General features: G+C 43.4%; 2 protein-coding genes and 1 long non-coding RNA gene across 6 annotated transcripts; 1 reads left to right on the top strand and 2 right to left on the bottom strand.

The window, feature by feature from the left end:
- The first annotated feature begins 2,313 nt into the window (after positions 1-2,313).
- LOC109784505 (uncharacterized) lies at positions 2,314-4,289 on the top strand. 4 transcript variants are annotated; one of them, XR_005752776.3, is made up of 5 exons: positions 2,314-2,584; positions 2,676-3,107; positions 3,183-3,304; positions 3,405-3,525; positions 3,613-4,289. It is a non-coding gene; the product is annotated as an uncharacterized lncRNA (long non-coding RNA). The 4 variants fall into 4 exon arrangements; XR_006671166.2 differs by having other exon boundaries at positions 2,676-2,943; positions 3,017-3,304; XR_005752777.3 differs by having other exon boundaries at positions 2,676-3,304; positions 3,405-3,530.
- Positions 4,290-6,029: 1,740 nt separating this feature from the next.
- On the bottom strand, positions 6,030-7,307 carry LOC123497751 (B3 domain-containing protein Os03g0620400-like). Its single transcript, XM_045234468.2, has 3 exons — positions 6,972-7,307; positions 6,670-6,872; positions 6,030-6,511 (listed from the first exon to the last, which is right to left on the bottom strand). The coding sequence occupies exons 1-3, from the start codon at positions 7,003-7,005 to the stop codon at positions 6,233-6,235; spliced, it is 516 nt and encodes a 171-aa protein (XP_045090403.1). The 5' UTR covers positions 7,006-7,307; the 3' UTR covers positions 6,030-6,232.
- Positions 7,308-7,872: 565 nt separating this feature from the next.
- Positions 7,873-9,502, bottom strand: LOC109784520 (B3 domain-containing protein Os03g0212300-like). Its single transcript, XM_045234375.1, has 5 exons — positions 9,452-9,502; positions 9,052-9,340; positions 8,921-8,955; positions 8,581-8,682; positions 7,873-7,956 (listed from the first exon to the last, which is right to left on the bottom strand). The coding sequence occupies exons 1-5, from the start codon at positions 9,500-9,502 to the stop codon at positions 7,873-7,875; spliced, it is 561 nt and encodes a 186-aa protein (XP_045090310.1).
- Between the last annotated feature and the right edge of the window lie 533 nt (positions 9,503-10,035).

Consider the following 10,035-nt stretch of genomic DNA (forward strand, 5'->3'; position numbering starts at 1 on the left):
ATCACTACGATTCGTTTCTGATGTTGCATGTGTAGATCTAAATAAATCACAGATATGACTTAGAAAGGAACTAAAAGACTGATGGTTAACAACCATAGAACAATCAGTTTCTGAAATTCCTATGAGTGTACAACATGACTGTTTTATACTACATTCCTATCAGTTTTCGAAATTTAGCACAAATACAAGGGAAGCCGAATAACAAAAGGACAGACCCTGTGCATAGAAGCTCCCACACAAGGTGGGATCTGGGGAGGGATTATAGGAACCTACTCTTACCCCTGTAAAGTGCAATGCAGAGAGGCTGGTTCAAACCCAGAACCTCTTGGCACAGGCCGAATAACAAAGGAAAAAAATACTGCTGCTCTATGAACGTGTGGAAGTAGAACAGACGTGACTAAATTGTAAACAAAGAGATCTTTCTGATGCATGCAATAATTTTCTGAGTGGATCTAGTGATCACTATGCTCCATTTGTGAGGCTACTAGGAGACAAATGCAGATCGAAATCAATAACTGATATCTCTTTAAAAGGAAAAAAATTACTGATGGTTAACAACCATAGAACAATCAGCTTCTGAAATTCCTAGATTGTATAACAAGATTCCTACCAGGTTCTGACCATGAGCAGAAACAAAAAGGAAAGCAGAATACAGCTGCTCCATTGAGGTGTAGAAGACGAAAAGACCTGACTAAATTGCAAAGAAAGAGGGCAACTTTTTTTTGCATGATAATACGTGTCTCATTTATAAGATGAAATCAAGTTACAAGGCACGTACACACCGACCTTACAGACCTGAAAAGATAGGATAAACCTATGCAAAAAACCAGCGCCTATCTCCCTCCTTCGACACCACCAAAGCGACCACCAAAGGGACGGAAGACAGATCACCTCTATACCCGAGCTCGATGTGGCTCCATCGCTGATCAGCAGCTTTACGGACCTCCAAAGTCGTTTGCCAGAAGCAAAACCATTGCCGTTGAACGAATCAGACCGGGGCAACATGTCCCCGGACACGCCATCAAGCTCCAGAACTGACACCCCCGCACGACTACAACGTCGGAGGAAGAAACCAGAACTGTCAGCCTCCAACCACAAACCCAGCACAGGATACACCATCTTCCAGCTGTGACATGTGCAAACGGCAGTCTGCGCGTACTCCTGGACAACCTCCCAGGCTCCACTCCGACATTGGAGAAAACGTCGTCGCAACGACGAAGCCCCAGAACACAAGTCCACCACAGGGAAGATGCCGCCACCACACCATCCCCGCTTGGACACACTTCCGTCCAGATCCCTCACAGACCACAGTGTAGAACACCGCATCGGGGAAGAAACTGAGATACTTTTATTCATCGCCAGATCTGAAGAACGACGAGAAGACCAAGCTGCCGGTCTACAGGACCGAACAACATACGTTGCCATCAACTCCGAAACGCCGCCGTGAAGGTCGCCGCCGGTGTGGGAGTGGAGTTGAGGTAGATTTATTTGCCCGGGCGTCGCTCCCACCACCCCAAAGGCGCCCTAAGGAGACACTAGACAAACCCTAACTACAGGCCGGCGTCGAAGCGCCGTGGTCCCCACCTCCTCGCGTGGCCGGAGTGGCCAAACGGAAGAGGCAGGGACCGGCGGCGGCCGGTGGAGTTGGCCTCAGATGCGATCGCCTCCACAATCGCTTTTCTCGTGGAGCGAAGCGGTTTTTTCGTGGAGCACAGAAAGAGGGCAACTTGAAAGAAGAAGCTTACCGTTGTGCTGAAGGCTCCTGCGCTGTACTAGGGAATACTACTAGTCTAGGCTTACTTATGAAGGGGGGCATCCAGGCACTGCAAGGGCACACACAGGTCAAAAGTCATTTATGAAGGGAGCTGTATGCAGTCTTCTCATATTTCCAAGACATAAATCTGAGTGGTACTATTATCGAGTACTCCCTCCGTTTCAAAATTCTTGTCTTAGATTTGTCTAAATACGGATGTATCAAGTCACGTTTTAGTATTATGTATCTAGACAATCTAAGACAAGAATTTTGGGACGGAGGGAGTATAAGTCTTTGTAGAGATTCTACTATGAACTACGTACGGAACAAAATGAGTGAATCTATAATCTAAAATGCATCTACATACATCCGTATGTGGTTCGTAGAGAAATCTCTACAAAGACTAGGAACAGGGAGTAGATTAATGTCATGCTCACCGAGAACGGCGATAGAGCACACGGGCTTTCCTGTTATCTGAACGGGCAGTACAGGTCGTGGGATGTGTGCGACTGACAATACCGGCAGCCTGAAGGGAATTTCGAACCCAGTATGAGCTGTAGAGACAACTGACGGCGGCTGGGCGGGGCATGGGTTAACGGAGGTGTGCTAGTGGTACAAGGTTGTGCGGTCGCCCCGGGACCGTCTACTTTCACGGCGAGTAATCGCTCGCAGCTGTGGGGAAAAGTTTTGAAGTGGGGCCATGAGTTCGAGGCGGAGAGCAGAGCGCGTAATTAACCTCGAATACCTTTCCGCGGCGGCGGTAGAGCACTGCTATTAAGCGATTTTGGAGAAGACAGATGAATTCGAGTTCCTTTCAGATCTAGTCCATAGGTAAGTTTCTTGGCCTTGACCCTTGAGAGCTTGATTTGGATCTGACTATCTTCTAGTTTGGATGTTAGATGTGCTTCTGATTCTTGCGCAGATTTGCACTGCTGACTTTGAGTGTGGGGGACGAACTTGTTGACAAGGAGGCTTCCGGTGGATCTGTCGGATTAAGCCGGTGGTTGCACCGATGACAGGGATGTGAGCGCCGCGGTAGCCGTGAGGCCTATGGACCTGAACGACAATGGTACTTGCGAGACTGCCTTTGCGGCGGACTCGGGTCAGTTGGTGCTGAGAGATGATCCACAAACGCCTGGCTGGACAAAAGACGTTCAACGATTTAGCTGCTACTCAGTCGTCTAATTATTGTGTGTTGGCCTTTTAGTGCTGTGGCAAGTCTGTCCATAGTGTGGTTGCTGAATTTGTAATTGGATGTTGCAGGATACCGCAGAGCACCCCTGGAGCGGCCGCGGTGCGACGACAGGGTGTGCGGAAGAACTTCAGGGAATTTGCTGAAGAAACAACAGATATAGTACTTGTTCTGATAGTTGGTAGTTCCTTCGACTCACTAGGAGAAGCATATGGTTATTACAACCTGTACTTGTAGGAAATTCGCTTTTGTGTGAGGTATGTGAAGAGCCGGCTGAACGTCGATCGAACCAAGTGTATGCAGGAAATTGTCTGTGGCTGCTTGGTGAGGCAAACTCAGAAGTCAGAATTAGATTATAGGTAACACCATGCCACCTGCTGAAACAATTAGATTATAGCTTGATGAACTTCACTTCATGGTTATATTTCGAATTATACTTGGCACACTGGTACTACCCAGGGAAGCATGACAAATGGTGCAAAGTTGTCTATGGAGTGGAGGTATTTGAAAATGGAGCAGAGATTACATGCGAGTGGTAATTTCGAGCATGCTTGTGTGCTCTACTGCCACTGCCATGCTGGTAATGTAATATGCCTGCAGAATCAGCTGCGTTTTTTTGTCATAAGATGACACATTATGAATAACTGACAATTACCTGTGCTGCTAGGACCTCGATTTCCTGGGCTTCACCAAGATAACAAAGAAGCACATTCTAAAAAGATGAAGCAAGGATGCAATAGATGTGCTGCCAGATCATTTGGCAAACCTGCAGAAGGACCAGATTTTGCTTAACTCTATCAAATTTCGCCATTCGAATTTGTACACACACGTTATGGAGGTTGTAATGCTTGGGGACCCAAACACAACATCATACAAGGCAGCAATAGAGCTCATTAAGGCAGCAATGCGGAAGCTGACGCTTCTGCAGTATATGCCGGCAAACAGGACATAGAAGTACAGCTTCTGAAACCAAGGAAGGAATCCAAATGCTCAAACATGTGCAGCAACCTGAAAAGTTGTATCTCTGCCTGGGCGAGGCTTTCCACCTTCGGTTTGGATGTTTTCTGTGGATCAACTTGAAAATTTTCCTGTTGGGCGAGGGCTCAGTAACCGTGTATGCAATAGCCGAATATTGTTGTCTAGTGTAGCAACCGTGTATTTGTATGTAACAGTACCGCGCTGCTGTATTTGGTTGTGCTGTATCTATGGAACCCGATTAAGGGCAAGTTTTTTTTTCCGTGAGTCTGCACATTTAGATTGTTTTAGAGAAGCACTCATGTATGGGTAAACGGATGAGTGGACACAAATCACTCTGCCACATATATTGATGCGCAGGTTGTTTTATTCACAACTACGCTGTTTTCAGTTTCCCTGGAACATGGATTAGCAAGGTGCCCATCTCTGTTCCAAACTTTCAATCAGTTTCCCTATAGCTGCTTTCTCAAAACTCAAAAGTAGTTTGCTCACGCGTGGTAAATTTGCAGAAAATATATTTCTTGCCTATTTCTTGAACCTGAAAACTTAATGCCATATACTCAGATCGAATGGATATTGCAGGTGTCTTCTAAGTTCTAACCCATGTCAGATTTTCTTTCCCAAAAAGGAGATTATACCGCTGGCCTCCACCGGTTATTCATTTATTCCAACTCATTCAGATGATTGTCTAGCTTTAGGCCCATATTATAAGCAATTTCAAAATTATTTCATTCTACATAGCTTTGACATGTTTCATTGCTGCCGTACGAACTGAATAAATTAAAGCGGATGTGCACAGTATGCACAAAATGGTGCATCCATTGATGAGTTCATCTGAATTATAAATTCTGAATAGTACTACCTGTATTAACCGGAGAGCAGCATGGTGAGAACCAATTTCAGAAGTTCATAGCCCGTTAGGCTAATAAAAATCACTGTGGGCAAAGTACTAACAATAGATGGGAAACTGAAGAGATTCTCATGATAAAATAGGGGTAACAAAGCCAAGACTTCACCAATGGCTATAATCCGGCGTCCAACTGATTAACTGAACATTGATATGCTGAAAAGAACATACGACATATATCAACATAGATGCTCAAACAGGTCAAAGAAAACAAGAGGCTCAATTACAACAGGGGAAGATATTATAGTTTCTCATATTCGGACAGGTTAACCCAATCTTATTACCGATTAAAATTGTGACAATTACTAGCTAATATTGTAATAGAACCAATGAGGAATGCCTATTTTCTTGATAATGGTGCTACTTTCACATCAGAGCTTGAACCGGAAAATGCCATGCCATATACTCAGATTCAAAGGATATTGTGTCTTATAACCTATGTTGGATTTTCCTTTTCTGAAAAGGAGATTAAACCGCTGTCCTCTGCATAAATCAATGCAAACCATTTATTCATTTATTCTAACCCATTCAGAAGATGTGTGTAGCTTTAGGTCCATATTAAGCAATTTCAAAATTAGTTCATTGTATAGCTTTGACATGTTTCATTGGTGCCATGAGTACTGAATAAATTAAAACGGATGTATCCATTGATCAGGTCATGCGAATTCCAAATTCTGAATACTACGTGTAGTAACCAGAAAGCAGCATAGTAAGAACCACTTTCAGAAGTTTATACCCATTAAGTTAGTAAAAATCACTGTGGACAAAGTGCTAACAATAGATGGAAACCAAAGACATTCTCAAGGTGCAATACGGTAACACAACCAAGACATTACCAACAGCTATAATCCAGCGTCCAACTGACTAACTGAACATGAAATCAATGTGGATTCTCACATAACAGAGAAAAACATTATAGCTTCTCATATTCTCACATGTTAACAAAATCCCATTATCAACTAAAACACTGACAGTAGTACTACTAGATAATACTAATGTAATAGAGTCAGTGTGTAATTTCTAATCACATACTCTGGCTACTGGGTCTGGGTGCCATTGCAGATTAGCTAGTATGTTTGGATCAAATCCCATTATCGCCAGCAGGAGTTGCGGAACAGTTCGAACAATCAGTATGCACTGCCTCAAATTCTGTAAGTCCACTCTAGTGTGCTGCAGAGAACCCACATGCAAAAACAGTACCCTCAAACAAGAGCAAGTTCGCAACACATCAGGTTGTTCAAACTTGACCCATCCAAATATAACAAAGTTCTCACCGAATTAAGCGTTTCATGCTCAACGACTCCCTCATTTGGAGACGAGCCACACAGTGTTCCACTCCCAGACTGACCCAGAGTTCAAGATCATCGTAGTAGCAGCATGCAAGACATGCTTCAGGATAACATTTCTAGCGGCGGACGATGTAGACCATCATCGTCAGCAGCTCCTCGCTCTTCAGCAGCTTGAAGAGGCAGAGGTCCCCCTCCCGCAGCTGGTTGTCGCGGGCGAAAGATGGCCATCCTTTGAGAACCCTCGAGCCTCGCAAGCTATGCCGCAGCTTGGTAGGCCATGACCTGCTCTTGCCCTCCCGCAGAAGCACCAACTCGACTCCTCTATGTTTCCCACAAGGATGGCCACCAGCAAACTTCTCAACAAGATACCTGGTTGCGTACTGCGAGCCAAAGCGCTGTTTGTATACATAACGCATGGGCAAATGTTAGAATGACACAGATGCAGACATACGTGGGAGATTTGTTTGCTATTTATCTTATCATTTTATCAAAGGATACGGATGCAATCCAGGAACTGATAGAAAGCAAAAGAAAATGTTTTCCTTGAACTTACTAGCATGGGATTGTTTTGGCTGCCACGCTGACAGACAGTGCTCTTGCTCATGATAGCAACATAAAAGGGTGGTTTGAACTTAATCTTCTTAACTATCTTTAACAATTTCATCCGCTGTGCTGGTGTTAGACAGACTCCGTTTGACAGCATGAAGAGACCCTCAGAAGCTCCCTCGGAATCCTCAGAGATTTTATGCTCTTCGCCTAGAAAAGTTTTCATATGAATCAGATATATATAATATGAAGCCAAGTGTGTCACGTGCATCATAGCAGTGGGAACAGCTTAGTGTCGTGCTGACTTACCATCGGTGCGTGGTTTGTCCTTAACGGCGCCCATCTTAGCCCTTTTCCTTCCGTGATTTGAGCCAATGTCAGTTCTTCCACCAGCGTAATGATCAATGCTCACTTTGTGAAGGACATGGACTGTCACTATGAACGTTCTCTGCTTCACATTTGTGATTGGTTGAAAGAGGCAGATATCACCCTCTCTAATATGATTGTCATAGGCAAAGTTGTACAAAAAGAGGTTGCGTCGACCTGCATCAGATGTGCCGGATGGCCTGATGCGGAATGTGCATTTCCAATCCTTGTTCTTCCCAGGCAGCTGGAGTATGACAGTTGTATCTTCACATGGAAAGTGCTTGAGTGCATAATCCTTATGTATTATCTAATTGAAAAAAGGACAAAATGTGATAGTGATTATGCTTGTTAAATCTGGTACCTGAAGTAGTAAAGAGTTAAGAAGCTATGACTGTCACAAAGGCATTGATAATGTTGATTTAGTAATGCATATGGATTTCGTTGCATATCGTTCAGAGTTTTGAGTTAGAACCAGAACACTGACTGACTTAAATAGTATCATAACAAGATAATGTGTGTAGGTACAGACGGTGAGCGTTTTTCATACAAAATGCAGATGGCAAAACTTACGTACCAGAGTAGCATGCTGTTTCACGTTTGACTTCTTCATCTGTACAACTAGCACTGTGAATTTAGGTTGAATTTTTTCCATAAGCGCATCTATTTTCACCTTCTGTGCTTTTGTAAGATAGCACTGTGTTGATAAGACATAGTTACAGGAAAGCGTCTGTAGATTAGCTGACGCTACAGAATTGTCTACAAATAGACTGTCTTCTGCTGTAAAAATGTTTCAACAGTAAGAAAACATGTGCTGGAGGGTAACTGAATAATCTGAGTACACAACTTAACCTGACAATTTCTCAGAAGAATAAGATCTTCCTTTCTGGCTTCCATCTGAATCACATGGATTACTCATCTTGGATACGCCCTGTAAAACCAATCATATATTATATCAGGTGAAATTTTTCAAAGGTGTTTGCATAACTAATTTGATACCCTGAAATTATTCAAGATCAGTATGATGCCCTCTTCGAAATGCAAAAGCAGAGATCATGCCGTTAGCGGTCCAAATGATGGCCTAAGACCTTTTGGTGGGATTTGATCATATGCCCCAATTTTGTTTGTAAGTCGATCTTAGGCCATTTTCCAATAGACTTTGTCAAACTTAAGAAAATTTGACTAACAACCAACCTAGAAATTCAATTAATTTGAAACGGAGAGAGTAAATGAAAATTATGCAGTTACTCAAAGCATGTATGTTGGATGTCTGCAAGTGACAGTTATGCAACTGGCAATTATGTGCCCCCTGGATATATGCAAAGTTGATACTTCAGGCATCTACATATGCACTGCTATACGATTCCTAATACATTCATTAGGTGTTTGTAAAAAAATCTATATAATTCCAGCATCTAATATCTACGCTATGCATCAGAGCTTGATTTTGACCGCATATATACACTTATAAACAATGCATCCTTGATTTGGGCAGCAGAATAAATTGGACAGTGCACAACTTGCTAGAGGTAAGACTTTAGAGAACTGGGGGTACCTGCTCCCCGTCGCCTTCCTCTGCCTCTGTCTGCGGTGGCACTTCCCCTTCCCCCTCCGCTCCCTGCTGTCCCAGAAGTCGAACCATGTACATGGTGAGAAACTAGGCAAAGTATTTGAAAATAATTGAAGTAATTGGAAATGGCATATAATAAAGAATGCAAAGAAAGGGGGGCAAGAAGATTCATGTCAAACTAAAGTGGGGTACTCTGTCCATAGAGGAAAAAGAACTGTCATGAATATGGCATAGAAAGAGAACAAATCGACACTACAGTATTGAAGAAGAGAAGACGCATGACTAAATTTCAAGCAAAGAGTGGAACATGGCAGAAGATGGTTACCAACGTGTTGCCACTGTCGCCGCTGCTCCCACTGCCTGGAGAAATGCAATGAAGTCTTCTTTAACTTATTCTTAGAAGCTACAACCGCCGTATTGAGAGGAAGACAAAGAAGAGCAAGAAGAGCCGCATACTAGCATCATTGTCGTTCTGGTAGTCCCTGCGGCACATGCTCCCGTCAAACACCTTCACGGTGAGCATGGCGTGGGCGTGGCAGCCGCCATAGCTTAAGACCAGGAAGTGCCCGAGCCGCAGATCATGAGCGCCGGCGAACTGCTCCCAGCCGCGCCCCAGGTAAATGTGGCCCTCGGCGTCGAACACAACTTCCACGTCCCACAAGTGATGCCGGCGCCCGGCCTCCCGCAACTTCACTTCAAAGGGCTCATGGCCGTCGAACACCCTGGCGAACTTGCCTGGCAGCCTCTGCGACGAAGATTAAGCAGTGGTTGAAAGCAAGTGTTCAAGCGGCCAAACAGATCGAAGATCAATGCATAGAAATAGATTAGATTGTGCGTGTAGGATGTATTTCGGTACCAGTTTCTTCAACGAATTTGAGAGCAAGATCGTGAAGAACTCAAAAGCCATTAATGCCTTGGGAATACAAGAAGGTTTCCTGTGCTCATGGGAAATAAAACACTGATTAATAACCATAGAACAATCAGTTTCTGAAATTCCTATCATTTTACGACATGACTGATCTTATATCAATTCTGAAATTCAGCCGAAATAAAAAAGAAAGGAAAACAACCGATAAGATAAAAAAACAAATAGTGCTGCTGTATGCAGGTAGGGTAGAAGAAAAGAAATGACTAAATTGTAAACAGAGAGAGCAACTTGGCACAAGAAACTGTGCCAACCATAATTTTCGGATGCGTGAAATAATTTTCTGAAATCACTGATGGTTAAACACCATTGAACATTCAGTTTCTGAAATTCTATCACTGTATAACAAGACTGCTTTCTATATCCTGCCAGTTTCTGACAATCAGCAGAAATAAAAGGAAACCAAAAAAACCATAAAACTAAAAAACAAAAACTGATGCTCCATGCAGTTATAGAAGAGTAAATAAATTGCAAACCTGAAGAAGCTTGGCAGAAGAAGCTCACCGCGGTGCCGA

Source organism: Aegilops tauschii, chromosome 3 (genome assembly GCF_002575655.3).
Source record: "Aegilops tauschii subsp. strangulata cultivar AL8/78 chromosome 3, Aet v6.0, whole genome shotgun sequence".
In the NCBI taxonomy this organism is placed as follows: domain Eukaryota; kingdom Viridiplantae; phylum Streptophyta; class Magnoliopsida; order Poales; family Poaceae; genus Aegilops; species Aegilops tauschii.

Coding starts and splice junctions, on each gene's coding strand:
- LOC109784520 (XM_045234375.1), bottom strand. CDS start 9,502: ATGGCTTTTGAGTTCTTCACGATCTTGCTCTCAAATTCGTTGAAGAAA. Junction 9,341..9,451: donor CAAATTCGTTGAAGAAACTG/GTACCGAAATAC, acceptor TCTTCGTCGCAG/AGGCTGCCAGGCAAGTTCGC. Junction 8,683..8,920: donor GCGACAGTGGCAACACGTTG/GTAACCATCTTC, acceptor TACTTTGCCTAG/TTTCTCACCATGTACATGGT.
- LOC123497751 (XM_045234468.2), bottom strand. CDS start 7,005: ATGGGCGCCGTTAAGGACAAACCACGCACCGATG. Junction 6,873..6,971: donor GGACAAACCACGCACCGATG/GTAAGTCAGCAC, acceptor AAACTTTTCTAG/GCGAAGAGCATAAAATCTCT. Junction 6,512..6,669: donor GCCAAAACAATCCCATGCTA/GTAAGTTCAAGG, acceptor GTATACAAACAG/CGCTTTGGCTCGCAGTACGC.